Consider the following 24,062-nt stretch of genomic DNA (forward strand, 5'->3'; position numbering starts at 1 on the left):
TTTAGTGACCTCTGTAGCTCTTCTGCCGGGGTCTGAATGTACCATCAGGACTGACTCTCTCCAGGGAGTGCTGCTCCTGCCAGAGGCCGTTCACACACTGATCTCCGATGGTGGAGAAGGAGCGTTTCATCAGCTTACTGTCTGCAGACATCCCCGGCTACGTACATGCAAAACAACCAGGAGACGAATCACTTCGGTAACCGTAGATGACATCTAATCAGCAAACAAACTCTCTCTCTGGTGGCTGGTTTAAAACAGTTTCAATTCAGTGCTGTCAGGCAGAAAATCTGAGCAACCCTGATACATCTGGTGTGGATTTTAATTGTTTATTGATTTTTAAAACGCCAACTAAAACAAGATTAGTTCAGGGCTGAATATAGGTTTGGATAGAGGTTATTACTCTCTATTACCTGGGGATCAACAGCCAGTCTGGGCATGGAGGAGGCTCTGATGGATGCCGTCCGCTGAGGTGATTTCATAAGTGTTGGGTCCTGCTGGGCCTGCTGCATCACCTGGTTATACTCCACAACCTCTGGCACCTACACAGCAATACAGAGGTCATTCCATTTCAAATTATCAGATTTTTACAACACTTTATGTTGGACCATCTCTGGCTTACATGAAAATTCTATGGCATTAAATATTTATAATGATATATTTGTCAAATTTGGCTTGATATGTCCGATATTTCCCTGGCTATATAGTTTTTAAAATGTCTTGTCAACCCAGGTTTTACATGTTTTTTCATACATTGAAATTGGAAGCTACACACTCTGTCAAAAGTTTCGAGACACTTTCTCATTCAAATGAATTAGAACCCGTCTCAAAACTTTTGCCAGGGGGTGTACAATTAAACGTCAATATCTAAGGAACTACTGAAGGTAAAAGCCTGATATCTTCACTGTTATTTCTCATCACGCCTTGTAATATTGGACAAGTAGATGGAATAATTCCTGATTATGGGTGAGTTTAACGAGGAAAGAAAAATAATCTGACATGAAAATTCCCATCTTGAGCTCCCATTAGCAAAAATATTGATAATGTACAAGTCAACAAGGGATTTTGTCTGAACCACATCTAGCTGCATGTCACAATAATACAAAACAAAACATATAGAGCACTTACAATACAAAATGCTTGGTCACAAAGTAGTCGGTCATTGAATGTTCAGAACTGACTGAGCAAGAAACACAAGTTGTACCACAAAAAACCGTAATATTTCTAGATAGTCTGATCCAACAGGTCTGGAGTTTTAAAAACATTAGTTATCAATACTGCTGATTCTAAATCGATAGTATGATGAGAAATAATACAATAAACACCAACATCTTCAGTAGTTTCTGAGATACTGTTGTTCAAGCACAACCTAAAATTTTAATGTGCAAAAAAAACAAAACACTGGCACCGTGCATATTTGTTAAAACCTCGTAAAGTTCCGGACATATCTAATATTTCACAGATACCATTTAAAATATCTAAAGTTTAGTTTTAAGCAAATCAGAAAGGTTGAGCAGAAGGTGTCGGATGATTTGAGATGGAAAAAGCAAGAAGGAGAAACTCCAGACAATGCAGAAAATACCTAAAAAATACCCCCCAAAAAAGCCATCGAAAGATCAAACAGTCTGAGTCTACTGTGATAAAAAATATTCTGTTTCACTTGATAGATATTATTTTGCTGTTTTTTTAAGGGAACAACTATCAATAATGCAGCTAACCACATAGTGTAGCTGCTTTGGACAAAAAAAAAAAGCAGCTTCAGGTAACTCTTTGATTCAACATTAAAATACTTGACTGTGTTGCTTGAGAACATTTCTTAAAGTTACCAGAGTGTGTAGATGATGGTGGTGGTGGTGGTGGTGATGTAGTAGGTAGGGATGATACGGTGAACGGTAGTCATCATCTTCCTCCTCCTCCTCCTCCCTCTCCTCTCTGGATTGAGACAGAGGCTGCAGGAACATCTCCTGAGGAGAGATCGGGCTGAGGGCCACGAAACCTCCTCTGGTGCTGAAGAGACACAAGAAGGATCAGGCACAACACCACAAAACAACACAAACGATCACACCCCGGTGGAAGTGACTGTGTGAGGAGGTTAGAAGGTAATTTACAGAGCGGATCCAGCACTGTGTCTGAGGAACAGCAGGGATTTGGCATTGCATAGGATTTCTTGAGGAAGAGAGGAAGCGTCCATTCGCTGGAACATCGGGGCGTGTTTCTATGGAGAGAAAAAAAGGAAGATACCAGGAATTAAATCCACTCACTGACAAGTCATTCACTGTTACTCATCCACTTATCCTGTCTGCTTGTTGCTCATTCACTCGTGTTATTGCAGAGCTGCCACTCACAGCTGAATCATCTTTCCTGACATCTCCATCCACCTCCCTCATTAGCTACAAACAGAAAAGCTTGGAAACTGTCATCTCGAAGAATCCCACTGACTGCAGTAGTCTATTTAGCCGTGTCTCTTTAGAAAAGCTTCATATAAATGAAAAGTTCACAAAAACTTCTTCAATTAGCAAAACAAGTTGGTTTTTGAGTGTTTCAACAACAAGCTGGTGTGCTGAGGCATTGAAACACCTTCTCCAAATGAGCTCTGGTGAAACAAACACTCAACTTCAAACAGTCAAGACAAGATAAAATTGTATGGTCCTTGTTGAATCATGGCCAAAACCAGCTGACATGAAAGAATGATTCCCAAATGAACAAATTTCCTCCAGATCTCGCTCCATTTTCTTTCTATTTTCATGATATACCAGCAATCCACACTCAGTCCAGACCACGCTGTGTTTGTGAGTTTGTATTTCTAACACAAAGAGATGCAGATAATGGTGCATCTCACATTACAGGATGTCTTTCAGATTATTGTTGCAGAGGGAGCAATAAGGAAGCACAGCAACAACTTTATGTCATGGGTATAATACTTTACAGTAGGGCTGGGCGATATTAAACAGTTTATCACAATAAATGAATTCACTTTAGTTGCTATTAATAGTTATTCATACGTTATAATGCCAACCAGCCAGCCAGCCAGCCAACCAACCAACCAGCCAACCAACCAGCCAGCCAGCCAGCCAACCAACCAGTCAGCCAGCCAACTACCCAGCTAACCACCCAGCCAGCCAGCCAGCCAACCAATCAGCCAGCCAGCCAGCCAGTCAGCCAGCCAACTAACCAGCCAACCAACCAGCCAGCCAACCAATCAGCCAGCCAGCCAATCAGCCAGCCAGCCAATCAGCCAGCCAACCAACCAACCAGTCAGCCAGCCAACCAACCAGCCAGCCAACCAGCCAACCAGCCAGCCAACCAGCCAGCCAGTCAGCCAGCCAACCAACCAACCAGTCAGCCAGCCAGCCAGCCAGCCAGCCAGCCAAACAGCCAACCAACCTGCCAGCCAACCAGTCAGCCAACCAACCAACCAACCAAAAGCAAAACGAGAAAAAAAAAATGGGGAAAAAACTTATTAAAAAATAATTTCACTTGATTGTGGTACATATCTAATAAAGGTCTTCCAGGATTTGCCAAGGAGTCTTTTTTTTTTAAGTGAAGCACCAATTTTCTCAAATTTAATGTCATTTACAATCTCTTTAACCCGATTCTATGATAAAGGAGAAGCTTATTTTAAATAGAAAATGGACGCCTAGCTGAGGCTATAGTTAACACCAGAGACCTTCACTTTGGAAGTCAATTATTATCCTAAAACTGGTCCCTCGTATGTTAAATATTCAACACTAGAAGCCTGTCAAGTTTGCGAAACATCAAAACATGTAGTTAAGATTAGCAGTTGACGTCACCTGTTCCTCGAGCTGCTGTCGAAGCTTCTTGGCTTTGCTCTGCTTGTAGTAATCCATGATCATCATGGCGGCGTAGATCTTCCCGATGGTCATGTCACTGGCTGTGAGGAGAAATTAGAAACTCTCAGATTTAAAAAAAAAACAAAAACCCTCTACTACTTATGTAATAAAATACTGTTCCCCTACTACGACCGCTATTTCTTTGATACATGAATCCGATCTGACCTTTGTGAATCGGAACCAGCAGGTCGAGCGTCTTCTGAGACAGATGAGGCCAAATGACACTGATCTCCTTCTGCAGATCCAAATCCATCTGGTTTCTATCTTCCCCTCCTGGATGTAAAACAAACACAGTAATGAGTTTTAGCTTTACATCACAGTAAATACAGTCTGTCTGCAGCGTTCTGACTCCATGTCCAACCTCTGGCGATCTTGACCTCAAGGGCGGTTCGGATCAGAGCCATGAGGGTGGAGGTGAAGTGGACGGACATGTCGTCGTCCACGGGCATGTTCATCAGGACCAGTCTCTGATGGTAGCACAGAAACATTATAGTCAGCAACTATGCAGGAGAAAACGCACAACACCCTGATGTAGAAGGACCAGAACCAGAATCTTATTATCTAAAGATAAATTCAGACATAGTGCTACTCTGTTCATTTATAAATGCTTATTATCCTAAAATAAAGACCCATTTAGCAAACTAACCTGAGAATGTCACATAAAAACATTACAAAGGCTAAACAAGTACGATTTTACTGCATTGTAAAAAGTATCTCAATCAAGTTTAAAACAAAAACAGCCAGTTAGAACTTTATATCACTGTTTACTCATGCCCACTAATCCATATTCACTTACAGAGATAATTAGATAATAAAATTTCAACTTGCTTCATAATGTGACTGACTACACTGTAAAACAACACGCAGGAATTTAGTGAAATCAACTCATCGTTTCAAGTTTACTAATGTAAATACTAGGGCTGGCCCGAATGGTGGTTTCTGGCCTCTGAATATTCGGGCCCTATTAAGATGAATATCCGAATATTCGTTCCGCCCCATAACGTCCGACCGGGGGCGGGGCTTGTGGCGGAGACGGCCCGAATATTCGGATCCGTTTGTCTGGTCTCCAGGGTCCAAATTTTGCCTTCGTTTTGTCTTCAGTTAAACTGAAGAATTCGAATTTATGCAACGAAGTGAAGCGTGACGTCAGATTTGGCAGCAACCCGGCCATTCGGGTGGTGGTAAGAAACACGAATGGATGAGCCGAACACGACGGGATGAGCCAAAGTGTGCCGAAGGCAAAGAGAAGAAACGAGCTCCAAATGTTTTCGTCTGGGGGGAGGAGGGGGTGATCACATAGACATATGTGTATATGTTTATGTGATCACACAACAAAATGAGCCGATATGAGGACGATGTGGGCCGCAGGCGGAGGGAAGACAGTAACGCTGCATATTCGTTTCGTCCGGTCACATCCGACCGGGGCGGGGTCAAATATTCGGATACCAAAATTAATATCCGTATACCACTGTAGCGAACGAATATTCGGATATTCGGGTCCAGCCCTAGTAAATACGTACGCATTTTTTTTGGGCAATTTCAAGTTAATTTTAATTTAATAACCGCAAATTTTGCTGGATATACACAATGACAAATAAAAGCCTTTATCTCTCTCCATCTACCTCTAATTTGATTTCAAATGTAGAGTTTTTATTTTCACACACTTTCAAACACGCTTAAGTTCTTCTGATGAGTTTAACTTGATATCAGATTTCACTACAATCATTAAAACAGCTTTAAAGAACCAAAGCTAAAACCAAAAACCTGCTGAAAGTGCGTTGACAGGCAGTTTTTTTATTATTATTATCATTTTAAAATCTTAATAAATATTTAATGTCAACCTATAATTTCTAAAATGTTTAAAAAATACAAATAAATCTTTATATTTATACTTTATGCTGCAAAAATGTAAAAATGTCAGACCAATTAGAGGTTTTCAAGATAAAATTGTTCGAAAAATTGAACCTAAATACCGAAAAATGTTTGACTTCTTTCAATTAAATCCACTTTGAGATGGTTACAGGAGGACAGAACGTCACACAAGAAATTATTTCCTAAGATTGGAAAATTATTTTACCACTTATGTCCTGTTAACATAAAAAAAAAAATGTAATAAAATAGGGTTTTTTTTTGGAGGGGAGCTTGAAATACATGTAAAAAATTACAATATCAACATGAGAAATCAGACATTACCAAACGCACTGAAGCAAAATTTCAAAAAGAAATACTGTTCTTGCCTTGTCCTGTCCTTCTGTAGTGGGATGTTGCACAATATCTGGAGTTTATTCAGTTTTATTCTAAAATACACAGATATAACTGCAGTGGAGCATGCTTCAAACAACATCCAGACACCGGCAGGAGGCACATGCATGCAGGAAGATGGAAGAAACAAAGAAGTATGAAGGACGAGAGGACATCTGACAGCAGATTTCTGCAAATGACAACATTTAGCATGTAGATGTTTAACAACTTCCTCATTAATGCTCTGTTTTTTTTTCTGGCTTTAGCAATAATCTTTAATCAAATATCAGCACATGACACATACTGACATTTTATTTTTATTTTTTCCGCCAAGATGCAAAGCAAACAGGCAAATCATTACCGGAGCATCCGCCAGTGGACAAATACTGGAACTTAAAAGCAACACGAAAAAAATGCGTCGCTTTTTCCAATGTATGACACACAAAATGAGGTTCTGCAGCGCTCGTCTCTGCCGATCAAAAGGCCCGTTAGCGCCTCTGGGGTTTTTCTACCTTATATGCCACCTTGGAGGGGCATTTCTTGCCCAGGCCTAGAGGTGGCGACATGTTGGTCAACATCTCATACATGTCAGTGTAATGGATACGACCACTGGGGGCGCCAGGGAGCCATGAGGATGAGGAGGAGGAGGGAAGAAGAGGGAGGGATGATGTTGGAGGAGATTGAATCAGGGTGGATTTGTTCGGAGGGTAAAAAGAGAGGAACAAGAAATGGAGGAGATACAAGAGAAAGGATTATTTCAAGGCATCACACACAGGGAGAGAGTAGAGAAATCAAAAACAGGTTGTTTTCTTTCTATGCTGCCAGCGGGGCATAGAAATCTGGGGAAAGGAGAAAACCTGGGACAAGATGAGAGAAGGAATGACAGCCTCTCTGGATCTGGTGCAAATGTTAGCATACTTACGTTTTAGAAACACGTTTAAACCAAATCCGAAAGGCAGAAAGAGACGGGATTCGCTCAGATCGTGCATCAAAATGATCCTTTAAAGTTAAAGATTAGGTTCAAGGAATCTTTATTATCCCCGTGGGGCAAATTACTACTGAATCTGAGCGGATTCGGTGTCTTAGTACCCCGAGGCTGAAGTGTCGTCATTCTCTAACCGGAGTTACGCCCCTGAAGGCGGAGCGGGGCGGTGAAGGGAAGGAAAAGGAGGGAAAGCAGGGGTTCAGGAAGGATCCTACATGAAGAGGGATGTTTGGGGGAACCAAACCTTGCAGGCCACCCTGTGGGGGCAGTTCTTCCCAAAGCCCAGGGGAGGCGAGATAGTGCGAACAACTTTGTACATCTCCTTATAGTGGATCCTACCGCTGGAAAGAACATACACGGCTTCAGTTGTGTTAAGTTGACTTTACTGTGGGTAAACGAGGCTCCGTCCTGCTGTTTAAACATGGAAATCCAGCAGTTTTAGGATATTAAACAACAAACCTGATGACCATGTCAAACTTTACACATGAATTTAGATTTTCTTTAAATCAAACAATGCTATTACAGTGCAATACAACTTTCTACACGGTGATTAATTTGATAAATGCTCATTTGTTCCACATCCCTGAAGACTTTTTGTTCACCCTGGTGGTGGGTTTGACATATTTTCTTTTTTAGAAAATCCCCCAAATTACACCATTTATCACAGGCACAAACTGTAACAACTAAAACAATTGGAGAATTTTTAATCTAAACCATATCTTTCCATCAGTAAAGTGATCAAAATCTAGGCTTAAAATCTTAATATTTAATAAAAATCACATTATTCTACATGTCTCATTTAAAATGTGTCAAAAATGAACTGTTTATACCAACTGGATTCCATAAAAAATGAAAAAATCTGCACTCCTCTGTGGAATAAAAAACCTGATGAGTGACGCAGTTTTGACCAACAGTCACATGACTAAAATTCAGGGACTTTTTAGCTGAAGTGCAGGCTCCAAACAGAGCAGACAGAAGGCACTAATGGACACAAGGCGTCCGTTTATCACTGGATTGCTTCTACATCGCACATAAGCTTGTAAGTTTGACTGGCTTCTAAGGTAGCATTAAATCATAAAGCAGCTCAGATTTTAGTTGATTGCAGAGAAAAGTAGAAAAACAACATCCAATATTCTGCACAGGAAATGTTAAATATTCATTAGAAGGAACAGTCACCAAAACATACACCCCCTGTCAAAAGGTTGGAGACACTTTCTGATTCAAATAAATTAGAATCCGTCTCAGAACTTTTGACAGGGGGTCTATCTTTGAGCTGACTTGAAACGTACTGCATTTATCTCCTTGACATGATGATAAAATGCTCAAATTTCTCAACTATTTGCCTCCTGCCTGCTTATATGCTCTTCAGATCAACAAATTTGTGTATTTTTAGAGCCCTGGATGAGTAAAATTACCATAAATCATTTTTATATGCTCTATGTGGCTACTTTAGTTGTGTGTAGAAGTAAATAAAAAAAAAGGTATAAAAAACAATTGAATAAAATCAATGTGCAGTGAGCTGATTTCCATCTTAAGGTGGAACCATCGAATTCCTTAATTTATTTATTATATTAACCCTCCTGTTGTCTTCATTTATGGGCGCCAAAAATATTGTTTCCTTGTCTGAAAAAAATCCAAAAATTAAAAACAAAATCCCCAAATTTTCTGAAAATTTGCAAAACTTTCAGTAAGAAAATTCCAATAATTCCTTCAAAGTTTCCCTTAAAAGTTTTATTTCAAAAAATCTTTAAAAAAAAATTATTTTGCAAGAAACTTCTTGTAAATATTTTCCACAAATTAGTAAAAATCTTTAAAAAAATCCTAAAAATATCTAAAATGATTGCATATATATCAGTAAAACTTCTAATATTTTCTTTAAGAACATTCACAAAAAATCAGTTCTTGATTTTGATTTTTTTGTGAATGTTCTTAAAGAAACATATTTTTAATATTTCATTTTTTCCCACCAAAAATGTTGAAAATGTGGACATCAGAAGTTTCACCATGAAAATATTTTTTTCCCCACATTTTCAAACGTTAAAATGGGTCAGTTTCTTTTAACCCTGTTCCAGAGTTAAAAGACTTTAAATGTTTATCATTAACCAATGAAACATTAAGCTCTATATTCGCCCAGAATCACTTGAGATGAAACATTTATATGTAATAAAGAGTCACTGACCAGGCGGCGCGATCATACTCCCCCCAGATTCTGACAAACTCGTCCAGATGATGAGGACCCAGGATGGACGAGTCTCTGGTCAGATACTCAAAGTTGTCCATGATCACGGCAACGAACAGGTTCAGCATCTGGATGAGGGAGAAACAGGAAGTAGAAGGTGTATATGAAGATGGACGGCGTTTGAGAGGGAAAATATGGTTGGTGGACGTCCTGATTAAGGCGTCTCACCAGAAAGGAGCTAAAGAAGATGAAGGAGACAAAGTAGAAGTAGGCGAAGTCGGACCCACAGCCGCCCTCCTGGTCGCCGGTCTGCACTGCTGGAGGAAGTGAAGGGTCCGTCTCACATTGTTGTCCCCCCAGACACGACAGCATGATCTCCTGCCAGGACTCCCCTGTCGCACTCCTGTTATAATACAACAATATGTGAACATTAACAGCTGTAGGACTGTTTACTTCCACAGAAAATGCCTATATTAGTTTTAACTATCAGTTGATGTTATTGCCGTCTTTGTTTCTGTTTGTTTGTAAAGTTCAGAGAGAATTTAATGAATTAGGAAGCTCTGAACAGTCGAGAGATTCAAAAGAATCCTTCTTACTTTAGTTGACTATGAACAGGGGATTGTGAAAGATCTTTTTTATGTTTATTTAAATAGGTCAGTTTTATCACACAAGATGTTTTGGATTTTTTTTAAATTACAGTAAGTGAAATGGAAATTAACAGACAACATGTTTTTTTTTTAATTACAAGACAAAGTCCAGGTAAAGAGCTGTGATTTTATGGATTTATTTAACATTTACAGTTTTATACTGCAGATTTACTATTAAATAACAGAAAATGTCCCATTTTTAACTGTATACCATTAAATAATAGGAAAATGTCTTTTTTTTTTACAGTTTGCACTTCATTTATTTTTTGTAAACAGCAAAAAATGTTCTGTTGTGCTGAATATATACCTTTAAAATTATAACTTTTCAGGTTTATTACTATATAAGACTATTAAAATACAGAAAATGTCCCGTTACTCTTTATTCACGTAGAAACCCTACGAATCAACAGACAAATTCTATTTGAATTATGGGACAAAGTTGGGGTAATGAGCTGCCAGCATTTTTTCTGTTATTCTACAGATTTATTTCGTAGAGTGTAGGACTGTAGATCACAGTTTATTCACAGTTACATCTACTGTCCGGAAGATGCAAGCAAAACATCACGCAAAACTTACACCTCAAAGGTCAGAAACAGCCTTCAGATGCACAAAGACTGATTTGTGTTTTCTACATTTACAATAAATTCTGTCCGCAATAATTCAGATCAGTGTTTATGTGGTGATTTTTGTTCTTCATCTTCCAAGTTATTGCGGGATCTGTAAATTCATGTGTAGATTTATATCTGCTTTAAAAGGACAGATTTCTTTCTTTGCAACAGATCTACATCTCAGTATTCAGCCCAGCGGCTCTTTTCAAGCAAAACAAACAAACAAACAAACAAACAAAAACTTTAAGTGTCCGAAGCTAATCGTTAAGGAGGAAGGTGACACCAACAGAATCCGTGTCCTCTGAGCAGCTTCCTGTCTGACGGTAACCTAGCAACATCATCCACACGACATCACAGAGACGCGTTCAGGATGGAGATGGTGAACCGGTGGATTAAAGATCCAGATTAGATCTGTGGACAGCAGATAAAGTCACATGTCTGACCTGAACAGCAGCATCAGAGCTCCAGAGAAGGTTTTGAAGTTGTTGTGTTGGGTGATGTGAGTCTCTTCATTCAGCTTAATGTTCCCGAACACCTAAATCAAGCAACAAGCACAGTTAAAATGCAGCAGGACTCTGTATCAAAAAACAAGCAGCTAAACGAGAGCTTCTCAGCTAATTATGGCTTCCTTTAGTGAAGTAAAAGTCAGCAGATTTGTGTCAAAGTAAACAGTTGTTTGTTTATTCACCGTACCCTGTAAAATCAACTTTTCTTGACTGTACATTTATGTTCTACAGATTTTGCCCTGTTGGCTTATATGACAGATAATAATGAGCAAAATCATTGAAAAAAAGTATAAATTTACATGTTAACAGTAAAAAAAAAAAAAAACAGCCCCAAACTGTAAGAATAATAAATAAAATCTGTATTGTTAAAAATGGTTCTTTGCTCTTTTACAAAATTTGACTATAAAAGTGAAATTTTTAAAATTGTATTTAAAAGAGCAAAAAATCTCATAATTTTATAGACATTTTCTGTTATTTTAAAGGAAATAAAACTGTAAGCAACATCTATTTTTCCAAATGTAAATCAATTCTTTTATAAATTTTAACATTAAAACTAAATTTAATTAAAAAATCAGCAAACAGTCTCATTATTTTACAAACATTTGTTGCTTCCTTAAAGGAAAACAGAACTGCAAACAGCGTATATTTTTATAAATGTAAATAATTTATTTTAGAAATTTTGACAGGAAAATTAATATTTCAGTTTTTTTTAAATCAGCAAAAAGTCACAGTATTTCACATTTTTGTGCTATTTTAAAGGAAAATAAAACTGTAAGTCATGTTTTTTGTCTAAATGTCAATCAATTCTTTTATAAATTTTGACTTTAAAATGAAATTTAATTATTTTGAAAAAAAATCTGCAAAAAGTTCCATTATTTTATGGACATTTGCTGCTATTTTAAGGGAAAATAAAATTGTAAGTAACGTTTTTTTCTAAATGTCAATCAATTCTTTTATAAATTTTGACTTTAAAATGAAATTTAATTATTTTGAAAAAAAATCTGCAAAAAGTTCCATTATTTTATGGACATTTGCTGCTATTTTAAGGGAAAATAAAATTGCAAGTACTTTATATTTTTCATAAATGTAAATCATGTATTTTAGAAATTTTGACAGGAAAATTAATTATTAAAAAATGTGTATTTAAATCAGCAAAAAGTCTCATTATTTCACATTTTTTTCTGCTATTTTAAAGGAAATGTATATTTTATAAACTTAATGAATTATTTTATCAATTTTGACAGTGAACCTAAAATTTAAAAAAAATTATTTAAATCAGCAAAAAAGTGTCATTATTTGCTGTTATTTAAAAGAAACAAATGTGTCTTAAAGACTGTAAAATGGTAAATCTGTTATTTTACAAAATTACAGATAAAACTGTGTTAAATCATAGTAGAAAATATTCATTTAAATGGTGAGAATAAAAAAAACAACAATAAAGGCACAACATAAACAACAAAAATCTTCTTTTTACGTTTCACTATTTTTAAATCAGCTAAAAATCTTCAGTTGTTTAACTTTTACAGTATTTCACCTTTGTTTTATGTAATTTTTTCAGCTTTCCATTATTATTATTATTATTATTATTATTATTATTGCAGTGTAAGTAAATCATTCAGCTTTCATATTTTTCCTGCTCGTTAATGTCTGCCTGCGGTCTGGAAACAAACCCGATCGATGTTTGTTTCGCTGCCTCCGTTCTGACCTGCATGCCGATGATGGCGTAGATGAAGAAGAGCATGGCGATGAGCAGGCAGACGTACGGCAACGCCTTGAAGGACTGAACGAAGGTCCACAGCAGGATCCGGATGGTGTAGCCCTGACGCAGCAGCTTGATGAGACGAGCCGCTCGGAAAAGCTTCAGGAAGCTCATGTTGAACGTGTCGACAAACTGGAGGAGGAACGGCAGAAAAAGAGAGAAATGATTGGTTTGATCACGTTCATCAGGTAGAACCGAGGCCTGGTTGATTCTTAACACTCGCGTCGTCCTGCAGGTCAAAACTGACCCGTTTTACAGTTTGAAAATGTGAAAAAAATAAAATAAATTCACAGTAAACTTCTGATGTCCACATTTTCAATATTTTTGGGAAATTTTAGAAATTTTTTTGGTGAGAAAAAAAAGAAATGTTAAAGAAGTTAGAAGGTTTACTGACATATGTGATCACTTTAGATATTTTTAGTATTTTTTTTGAAGATTTTGACTCGTTTTTAAAAAAATATTCACAAGAATTTTCTTGCCAAATTTGGAGGATTTTTTAAAACCAAACATTTCAGGGAAACTTTTAAGGAATTATTGTAATTTTCTTCCTAAAGGTTTTGCAAATTTTCAGAAATTTGGGATTTTTTTTGCTTAATTTTTGGATTTTTTTCAGACAAGGAAACAATATTTTTTGGTCCCCGTACATGAAGATTCAGCAAAATAGTATGATATTTTTATGAAATTTTCAACTAGTGTATATTAGGAAATCTAAATTGTTAAATCATTTTGAAATTGTTATATTACAGATTTTCTCTGGATTACAGACAATAACTAGTAATATCTGTTAAAATCACAGAAAATGTACTCATTTTAACATTAAAAACCGTGAAGAATGTTCACATAAATTTTTGAGTGGTTATTCATCAGTGTTTAACTGTAAAATTATACTTTTTTTTTACATGATTTAAATCAGCAAAATGTATAATTATTTTATGGACATTTATTGTTTATTTTAAATACTTATAAAAATTTTCTTGCCAAATTTGGGGGATTTTTTTAAAAGTAAAATTTTAAAGGAAACTTTTAAGGAATTGCTGGAAATTTCTTCCTGAAGATTTTTGCAAATTTTCATAAATTTGGGGAATTTTTTTTTCTGAATTTTGGGATTTTTTTTTCTGACAAGGAAACAATATATTTTGATGCCAATAAATGAAGACAACAAGAGGGTTAAAGCTAATCAGAGATGGTCGAGCAGAAGGAACGTGACGATTTGAGGAGGATAAACCTGAAACAAACAGAAGAGCTTTCATGTTTTTATTACCTGCAGGTCGACCACGATCTCAGTGATGCTTCCCAACACGGTGATGAAGTCGAAAATGTTCCACGTGTCTCTAAAGTAGTTCTGTTCAGACAGAAGAGGAGACGTTATTATTATTATGGAGTCATTTTTCTACACAGCTCTTGATTTCACGCTCTTTTTTGCTGCTCTTTTCTCTCACCAGGAAGCCGAAGGCCATGATCTTGAGGACGCACTCCACTGAGAAGAGAACGGTGAACGCCGTGTTCAGGTGCTTCAGGACGGCTTCGTAGGCCGGCGGGGCGGAGTAGTACTGGAACAGAGAGGCGGAGGGGTTAAACTGCGGGATGAAAAGTGGAATATTCCCAACACATGAAGCCGCTCTGCGACATCAGCGTGAACCGGAGCCCTGCAGATCTGCAGCTTGATGGAAGATTCCTGCAGACCCATAAATAGAGCTTCTGTCTGCGCACCTCTCATCTGTCGCACTATAAAAGGAGTCATTCCTCCGAGGCCGGCGGCCACAGTTAATGAGGTCATGCTAAATAGCAGCGCCTGGACACGATAGATCAATATTTAATACAGGCTGAGTCACTCAGCATCCGTCTGACCGACCAGGAGAAGGCCGGTTCAGGAAATAAATACAGGATGGAGGAAGGAGATGCAAAATAAAAACATCATCCTGGCTGATTTTAAAGTGCTAACAGTTAACAACAAAAAATATTCAAGTGCCGAGAAGCAACAAAAGTCGTGTTTTTTTTACAAACAAGCACAGAAAAAAAGAAAAACGAAAAAAAGGGAAAAGACATGAAGAGAGAGATTTTACTGAACAAAGTGCTACAAAATTGACCCGGTTTAAAGTTTGTAATATGGAAAAAAGATTTTTTTTACAGTGAATCTTCTGATGTCCACTTTTTCAACACTTTTGGGCAATTTTTGAACATTTCTTTGGTGGAAAGAAAAAGAAATGTTAAAAATGTTTCTTAAGAACATTCATAAAGAATCAACCAAAGTCCAGCGAATTTCACTGGATTTTGGTTGATTTTTTTGCGAGATTCTTACCACTTTTGCATACAGTATTTAAATCAGAAAAATACATAATTATTTTATTGATACTTGTTAAACAGTTATTTTACAGATTATTATTTTTTAATTCTGATAATAACAAATTACAGAAGAAAGCATTTATTTACATGTTGACTCAATAAATAAAAACAGCTCAGAACTGTACATCGTGTTCATGTAAAAAAACAACAATAAAGCCTTTTTTTTTGCAATGCATAGCCATAAAACGGTTTTACTATAACGGTATTACGGTATTTAAACGGTATTTAAATCAGCGCAGATATTTGCTTTTCAGACAGGTTTTACAGTTTGCACCAGACTGAATTTTTCTGGCTCTCTTTCGGACACACTAGCTGGGTTTCCATTACAGTTTTTCGCAAAATAAAAGCGGTATTTCTAAAATTTCTACAAAGTATATTTGCGCTTTGAACGTGTTTCTATTGAAGGTTGTTCTGGGCAGAAGCATCGTAACTCTCGTAAAATATCATCCCGCGAGATTTCCCTGCAGGAAGACGGACGCCCAAAACCTGTTTCTATCTCCTTCTAACACTCTGCATTCCTCTGCTGTTTGCTGTCGAGTATGGCAGTGATGTTTTTCTCAAGAATAATGGCAAGAAAAGTCTCGGTCTCCTCTTCTGTCCACACGTACCGCGCCATGTTTACTCTGAGAGAACTGGTCATGTGACCAGGTACGTCACGTCCGGTGACGTATAATTGCTGAAAAAGTGTTTCCATTGCGCTTTTGCGATATTTTTCAATATCAAAACGTCTGAAAAACCACCTCATGAGAGCGTAAAAACTTTTTAGCGATATTTTAGTCCTTTTTCGAAATTCAGGTGTTTCCATTACCAGTTTTTTATTGCACTATTTACATTTTGCGCATATCTAAGGGTAATGGAAACGCAGCTATTTTCACCTTTCATCTGTTTTTAACCAAATCTTAACTTTTTATCTCATTGAAATCCCTGCAGAGAGGAGAATTTCTCACCTTCATCATCAGTACGATGGTGTTGAGAGCGATCATGGCGAGGACGGTGTACTCGAAGGACGGCGACACCACGAAGTGCCACAGCCGGTACTGAAAGGTGTGCCGGTTCTGGGGCATGTAGCGGGTCAGAGGCTTGGCGCTGATGGCGAAGTCGATGCAGGCTCTCTGGATGCAGACCGGAAGAAAACAGGGAAAAACACAAACAAACCCGGCCGCTTATTTTACTGACAAGCTCCTCTGTTTTTTCCTTCGTCTGCTTTTTCAGGATTTGAAGCACAGATTTGTCTTTTCCTGATCCAACTGTACATCACACATGACACGTTCATGAACTGTCGCACAGTTGAAAATTATATAATTATTTATATTTTTACAGCTTCTGGCTAAAACAGAGCCATTTTTGCATTTTTTAAAAAACATAACATGCCATTCAAACCTGTCGGTGAGCTTCAGGGTTCAGAAGGTTAAACGGTAGGTTTCTGAAGAGAATATTTAAGGATTTACAAAAACAGACTATGTTGCATTTTAATGAGCTTCACAGACTGAATTGTAAATTACATGACATGAAACAGACAGAAAAGATTGAGAGAAATCACTAAATAAATGTAAGACAAGCACTAAGAAAAGGAAAGCAGACCAGAAGAGAAGCTACAGTACATATAAACAGAGCAAAAACACAATGTGAGGCCGCTGTTTTATTGATCTGTTATTACATGTGATCAGTTTCTAACATTATTGATTATTAGAAGACAAACTGTGTTACCAGGAACCAGTGACATCATCCTAACGAGCTCATTAAGCTCCATCCAGCTGATCGATCAACAGATTCAAACTAAACCCACAGCTACTGACGGAGAAAAACGTGACGGAGTTCAGGGGAGAGGAAAAAAGAAAGAAAGAAAGACGGAAAAACAGGAAGAAATGAAATGAAAAGAAAGAAAAATACAAAAATGAAAAGAAAGGAAGACAGAAAGAAAAAGAAAGAGTAAGAAAAGAAATAGACAGACAGAAAGAGAAAAACGAAAGAACAAAAGAAAGAATGCAAAGAACGAAAAGAAAGAAAGAAAGACAGAAAGAAAGAAACAGAAAGAAAAGAAAGGAAGAGAAAAAAGAAACAAAGAAAAAACAACAGGAAGGAAAGAAAGAACAACAGGAAGGAAAGAAAGAAAGAAAAACAAGAAGTGAAGTGAAATGAAAAGAATGAAAGAAAGAAAGATATAAAGAAAGAAAGAAAGATATCAAGAAAGATATAAAGAAAGATATAAAGAAAGAAAGAAAGAAAGAAAGAAAGAAAGAAAGAAAGAAAGAAAGTGTTTGGACTGTCACCTCATTCTTCTCCAGGCTGCACTCCTCCATCATCTTGTCTCCCTGCTCCTGGAAGGTGATGATTATGAGGGCCACGAAGATGTTGACGAAGAAGAAGGGAAAGACCACGAAGTAGATGACGTAGAAGATGGACATCTCCATCCTGTTTCCATGGCTCGGACCTCGATCCTCCTCTGTCACGTCCACAGAATGCTGCAGGACCCTGGAAGAACACCAGGAAAATTAATACAAACCTGAACAAAAAGTAGAAAATGCTGCTGGTTATTATGTCCTGCTGGAATCACACATAAGGTGCGTTTTATTTTGAAAAACCAACCATTTCCCATAGATTAGACCCTTAAACAAACGGTCACAGCTCAAAAACTATGAGTCATATAGAAAAAAATCTTTCACCGTGTGAAGCACAATCTTGTTCTCTACATTCTGCTGTACTTTCATGTCCGTGCTGAATATTATGTAGATTTGGTGACAGGTAAGTGAGATTCACCTTTTCTGATTTTAGAGCTCAGATATAACAGGAGTCAATGAGAGTTTTGGTCAACACAATCTGAGCTCTGAAGTGATTTGCGAAAATTACACATCCGATGTTAATGAGGCTCACACTGGGTGAAAGAGAACAAAATGTTCAAATCTTTATGTAAAAATTGTTCACATAGAGGAGAAATTGTGAGAAGAAGACGAGGTTAACGGCAGTTCTTTCAAAAAATTCTCTTCGCCAAAATTTAGTGAAGAAAATTCAGGATTTTTGAAAAATTCCTACAACTTAAACTGCGACCACAAAAGATATCAAAACTCCGATTTAGATGAATAATAATCAAAGCTTTTTGGGCTTTTTAAACTTTGAACAAAGCTTCTACTGTAAAATATGCTGAAGCTACAGGGTTCTAAAGATGGCTGGTTTTGGTGGTTTTATGGACGATTTTCCACTAATTTCGAATTAGAATTTCGTAAAAACCGTACGATGAATCACTACAAAAATTCACAGCACAGTAATGTCCACTGAGCCGTGCGTTTTGATGTATAATGTGTATGGGTTTTCTGAGACTGTGTCGGAAGAATCCATAAGAAGGAACCAGAGGAATAACAATAACTTTCAATGGTCAATGTCAAGAAAGATGAAGAAAAATGGATGATTGAACTGCTTCCCAAACAAGCTGCTATTACATGTAGGAAATGTCCACTTTAAAGATCTGAAAACGTTATTATCTTCCGTGTTGGACCGGTTTTTAGGGGTGGAGATCAGATTTGCTCTGTTGTGGAGGAAATCACTTCCATTCATTTCCACAGCAGCAGATGATTAACAGGGTTGGGAACCAATCCACCGGCAGTGACATGCTGGAGATAATGAGTCTTTGTGAAATTAATCACATTTCCCTCCATCAAAGGTCACATCTGACTGTTACCAAAGAACAAGGCGGATGTTAAAAAAAGGTAATAAAGTCCTGATTCCACTCACTGAGGCCATCCCTCCCCGGTGGAGACGGTGAACAGAGTCAGCAGAGCCCAGATCACGTTGTCGTAGTGAAACTCGTGTCGCTTCCAGTCGCGTCGCTTCACCTCCTTCTTGTCCTTCCCGTAATCGATGTAGTAACCCCTGGAAGAGAAAACACAAACAGAGCTTCATGTGAGATACCAACAAAGGTGAAACTCTGAGAAAGATGCTCTAAAAAAACTATATCTTATCTAAAAAATGGTAAATAAATAAAGAAATGAATTTTAAAAAAGTTGATGAAAATGCAAAAATGAATTAATCCCTCATGTCGTCCTGCGGGTCAAAATTGATCTGTTTTAAAGTTTGAAAATGTAGGAAAAAATATATTTACATAGTGAAACTTCTGATGTCCACATTTTCAACATTTTTGGGAAATTTTCGAATATTTTTTGGTGGAAAAAAAGAAATGTTAAAAATGCTTCTTTAGAACATTTACAAAACAAAATCAACCAAAATCCAGCAAATTTCCTGGAAGGATTCTGCTAGTCATTTCTATAATGCAACAAAATTGAAAAATGTGAAAAAATACCAGTAAATTGTTAAAAGTAATAATTTAAAAACTGTTAGACTTTTATTTTCAATAGAGGACCACTAGGAGATGTTTTATCATTTTTCTAGCTGGTTTGTTAACTTTGCTGTTGACATTTAAAAGGACACGAAGCCACTTGGGACGCTTCGTCCTTGAAACAAACCATTAAAGCAAAGAGGAATAAATGAATATATTACACTAATTAACTTGTGGAAGGGTGGAAAAAAAGAAAAAAAATGGACAGGAAAAATAGAAGAAGAAAGAAAGGGAATGTTACACGAAAGAAACCCGCAAAAAACAATTGAAATGAGCGATTAAGAATGAAAGAAACATACAGAGAAAGGAAATAAAAAGGTATTGTTGTGAAGAGTGGAAATAAAGAAGTGAAAGAGGATTACTGGCAGTCCTTCTCCGTGTCCTTTGAGCTGTCGGTGCAGTAGAAAAACTTCCCCTTGAAGAGCTGCACAGCGATGACGGCAAAGATGAACATAAAAAGCTTGTAGACGATCAAGATGTTGAAGACGTTCTTCAGAGACGTCACCACGCAGTCGAACACCGCCTGAAAGACACGAGAAGGAAAAAACAAGGAGTGAAAAGGGCGATGGATTCAGACAATGAACCACAAAACACCAAAATGACACATTTATCAAAAAAGAAATCATAAAAAAAAGCATTCAAAAAACAGAAAGAATCGTTGGATTAATTTAGGAAAATGCACCAAATCTTAGTGTTTCATCAAAATAATTTTATTCTACATGCTTCATTTAAAAATTCAACAAAAATAAACAGTTTGTACTAAACAGATTCTGTAAAAAAAAAAAAATCTACACTCTTCAGCAAAACTATGAAGCCATGTGTGACTCAGCTGTGACCAACAGTCATTTTTTTAAAAATTCTGAGTTTTCAGCTAAACTCCAAGCAGTGTTTAAACAAAGCAAACAGGAGGAAATGTTGAAAATATGACATCAGAAGTTTCACTATGAAAAATATGGTTCCCCCCTACACACATTTTCAAACGTTAAAATGGGTCAGTTTGACAAAAATGACATGTCTTAGTTGTGGAAAGCTTCAGTGGAACCGATAAAATAACGAACATAAACTGCATGAAGCTGCATCTGGAATGATGGAGCATTCTAACTGTGTCATACCGCAAAAAAATAGAGTTTTTCCTCCTTCTAGTCATTATGTGCTGTTTTCACTTCATATTGCAGTAAAAAAGAAAAGGAGCCCCAAGTTTCATTTTCAGTATAATTTATGCATTCAGGATGAAAGGGTTTGGTTCTATTCATTTAAATTAAAGATTTGGTGTCATGCAGTCGGGGCTGTTTTATTAAAAAATCGTGAGAAAATGAGCCAGCTGTTAAACAAGTTAAACTAAAATGTAGGGCTGGCACCAATAGTGGTTCTGGCCTCCGAATATTCGGGCCCTTTTAAAGACAAATATCCAAATATTCATTCCACCCCGTAACGTCCGACCGGGGGGGGGGCACGGCCCGAATATTTGGATCCGTTCGTCTGGTCTCCCGGGTCCAAATTTTGCCTCGTTTTGTCTTCAGTTAAACTGAAGAATTCCCAAACAGCGGAGGTCTTCAGCATCTTGTCTTGTGTTTATGTAATGAAGTGAAGCGTGACGTCAGAGTCTGCAGCAACCCGGACATTCAGGTGGTAAGAAACACGAATGGAGGAGCAGAGATGAGCCGAACACGACGGGATGAGCCGAAGTGGGCCGAAGGCGAAGGGAAGAGACGAGCTCCGAATATTTTCATCTGGGGGGAGGAGGGGTGATCACATAGACATGTTTATGTGATCACAGGACGGGATGAGCTGATGTGGGCCAAAGGCGGAGGGAAGACATATTTTTTCCACCCGGTAACGTCCGACTGTGTGTGTGCGTGTGTGTGTGTGTGTGTGTGTGTGGGGGGGGGGGGGGGGGGGGGGCGCGAATATTCAGATACCAAAACTAATATCCAGATACGTAGCGAACAAATATTCAGATATTCGGGTCCAGCCCTACTAACATGGTTTTCATCTGATTTTCTGACAATTTAGCTCATTTTTGAGAATCGAGCATAACAAGTGTTTGGTTTTTATTCAAGTAAACTGCAACAGATGCTACCTTCAGGATAATAAATCACTGTTTTTGTCATTTATAATGCAGTCAAGTGAATGTTTTCAGATAAAACTACCTGTTGGTACATTTAACTTCCCTCCAGCTCATCAGGATTCACCTCTGACTCTCCTCCATCCTTTCATTGATGTTTTCCTTCATTCTCTTTACTTTCTACAGACTGCAAATCACCTCCTTTTCCTTCCCCTGTATCTAATTGATGCTATTTATTGTTCATTGTGGACCAGCTTCTCACTGTTTTCAGGCCTTCTCTGTTTGCATAAGTGAGACTTACACCCATGTCTTGTTTTTTTTTTTAAACCTCTGCAGACAGACTCTGGATCAGCTGACCCCACATTTCTCTTTACTGCAGCTGTGGTTTGTCAGTTTTGAGGACATACTTTTTATTTTTGGTCTCAGTACAGTGTAGGACTGTTAGAAACAAACTGGACTGAAGCTGCAGATATTTAACTTTTGTTGAGAAATCTGGCGGCTGCACGTCTTCGAATAAACGGTGTCAGAGTTAGAAGAGACAGTTCCAGTTTGGGGATCTGGGGATTTTCAGGAAATCTGTTGCTTGGAGGCTCCTGGAGGAACCTTCAACTGCTGGATTCAGGGAAGAGAACCTCCAATAAGTCAGAAGATGTTTCTGGAGGAGGCTTTTGCAGAATTACATTTCTTTTAGTTTAATTGTAATTGTGTATATAATAATAATATAATCAGATCTGTTGTATTAAAATGTATTATTGTCTAGTAAAGTAGCATTTTATGTAATTTTGTTGGGTTTCTTCTCTATTATGTAAATTTCTCAGGTATAATCACACCTTAAATACCACTTCTAGGTCTTAACTGCCCTGTTTAGTCTTGTTATTTTGCTTTCATAATGACATTTATAAGTTTTTGTTGCTTCAGATGTGCCGTATAAAAACACTGTGTTAACCTAACTCCACTGTTTCATCTAAATGTCAGAATTTCCATAAAATACAGAAACTGTAGGTGTTCTGCTGAGGCCTTGACGATGAAACAGAACTCTTTATCTGCTGTTTTGCTGCGTTGGCAGGGTTTATCTTCATAAATTGCAGCAGATAAGTCATTATTTGAAGTTTATCAGAGGTCAGGATCAGCTTTTCTTAGTTCAATGCCAGAAAAAATTGCAATTTATAATAATTTCTTAGCATGTTTATGAACTGATAGCAAACTATTTGGTTAAAATTATAAAAATGAATCATCATTTTCTACGTATGTTGACATTTTGTAACATACAACTGCAATAAAACTACATTTTAATGATAACATACTAAAACAAGATGCAGGTATGTGTTGTCAGCGAGACAAAGGAACCCATTTTGAGTTATTAGAGGTTCTTCCAGTAAACTCGTCATTGAATTGAGCTGTTCAAGGTTCTTTGAGGAACACAACAAACATGCAGGTTCCTGAAATATCCCCAGAGCTTCTTGAGGGTCTCCTGATTCTAGAAGAGTAATGACAAGGTCCTTATTTGCTGAAATGTGTTCAGGAACATCTAAAATATTGAATGGGAGTTAAAAAAATGTCCAAAATACTCCTACCACCACTACTAATAACATAGATAACAATAACGATTTCAAAATTGAACCTTAAACCCCACAATGCATTTTTTTGAAGAACCTTTCCTGAAGCAACCAACCTGAACTTACATCTTCCTCTACCAGCAGAGATGATGAGGAACCCTGAAAGGTTCCTTGAGGTTCTTCTACCTCTCAGAGACTGTTGAGACGGAAAAATTAGACCAATAAATGGATGGTCAAAGGTCTCTCCTGTTCTCTCTTGGGAGGTTAGGAGACATCATCCCTGACAACATATCTTCATGCTGCTCTCAGTTTGTCTCCTCACGGTTTATTACCTCGTCCGATTCCTGCTCGGCTCTCAAATTTGCAAAATGCAGATTGGAGAGAAGAACGAGGACAAATTTCTAAGCTGTCAGTATGGACACAGAGGTGAGACAAGACTCTAATTTGTCAAACTTGCAGCTCTGCAAGATCAGAAAACAAAAGAGGATAAGAGTGGTGTGTGCTAATATGCACTCCAGGCTTATATCTCTTTTAAACTTGTCTTTTAAAAAGAGCTACACATGGAGCGTATTGGGCCAATGGCGGGGTCTAGTTGTCTTTTCCATCCTTTTGATTGCTCGCGATGACAGAAATTGAAAGAAATCTTACAAATACAACATAAAAAGTCTCTGACCTTGAGCTTGGGAAGCCTCTTGATGGTCTTTAGAGGTCTGAGAACTCGCAGGACCCTCAGAGATTTGATGGTTTTTATGTCCCGTCCTTTATTGTTCCTGCACAGAAAGAAACTGAGTGAAAATCAAACCTGAGCTGCACATTTTTTAGACTCTGCTTCCCTTGCATCACTGTCTTTCACTCATCTCCACATTATCTCACATATTTTACCACAAAACACCTGAAATTTACACGTTTAAAAATGGCATTTGTTCCATAAAAACATGACTTTTTGCTGTCTTTTACCCCATCACATTGCTGCAGGTCCCACAGAGGCATCATCATCA

General features: G+C 37.5%; 1 protein-coding gene across 9 annotated transcripts in view; it reads right to left on the bottom strand.

Moving 5' to 3' along the window:
- Positions 1 to 24,062, bottom strand: part of LOC110958899 (voltage-dependent R-type calcium channel subunit alpha-1E) — a 177,605-nt gene that overhangs the window by 4,688 nt on the left and 148,855 nt on the right. For 3 of the 9 annotated variants that reach the window (XM_051947196.1, XM_051947193.1, XM_051947189.1), the window contains 20 exons: positions 24,022 to 24,033; positions 23,738 to 23,834; positions 19,806 to 19,966; positions 18,843 to 18,980; positions 17,387 to 17,588; positions 16,064 to 16,228; positions 14,213 to 14,323; positions 14,035 to 14,115; positions 12,720 to 12,905; positions 10,952 to 11,043; positions 9,482 to 9,656; positions 9,254 to 9,381; positions 6,602 to 6,698; positions 4,210 to 4,315; positions 4,014 to 4,121; positions 3,789 to 3,889; positions 2,106 to 2,212; positions 1,824 to 2,004; positions 411 to 539; positions 10 to 157 (listed from right to left, as the gene is read on the bottom strand). In XM_051947196.1, the coding sequence (XP_051803156.1) occupies positions 10 to 157; positions 411 to 539; positions 1,824 to 2,004; positions 2,106 to 2,212; positions 3,789 to 3,889; positions 4,014 to 4,121; positions 4,210 to 4,315; positions 6,602 to 6,698; positions 9,254 to 9,381; positions 9,482 to 9,656; positions 10,952 to 11,043; positions 12,720 to 12,905; positions 14,035 to 14,115; positions 14,213 to 14,323; positions 16,064 to 16,228; positions 17,387 to 17,588; positions 18,843 to 18,980; positions 19,806 to 19,966; positions 23,738 to 23,834; positions 24,022 to 24,033 (2,525 nt within the window). Of the gene's footprint in view, positions 1 to 9; positions 158 to 410; positions 540 to 1,823; positions 2,005 to 2,105; positions 2,213 to 3,788; positions 3,890 to 4,013; positions 4,122 to 4,209; positions 4,316 to 6,601; positions 6,699 to 7,318; positions 7,416 to 9,253; positions 9,382 to 9,481; positions 9,657 to 10,951; positions 11,044 to 12,719; positions 12,906 to 14,034; positions 14,116 to 14,212; positions 14,324 to 16,063; positions 16,229 to 17,386; positions 17,589 to 18,842; positions 18,981 to 19,805; positions 19,967 to 23,737; positions 23,835 to 24,021; positions 24,034 to 24,062 lie in introns of those variants that run through there. The other 6 variants (XM_051947195.1, XM_051947194.1, XM_051947190.1 and 3 more) reach the window with 4 other exon arrangements.

This window comes from Acanthochromis polyacanthus, chromosome 4 (assembly GCF_021347895.1).
Source record: "Acanthochromis polyacanthus isolate Apoly-LR-REF ecotype Palm Island chromosome 4, KAUST_Apoly_ChrSc, whole genome shotgun sequence".
NCBI lineage: Eukaryota > Metazoa > Chordata > Actinopteri > Pomacentridae > Acanthochromis > Acanthochromis polyacanthus.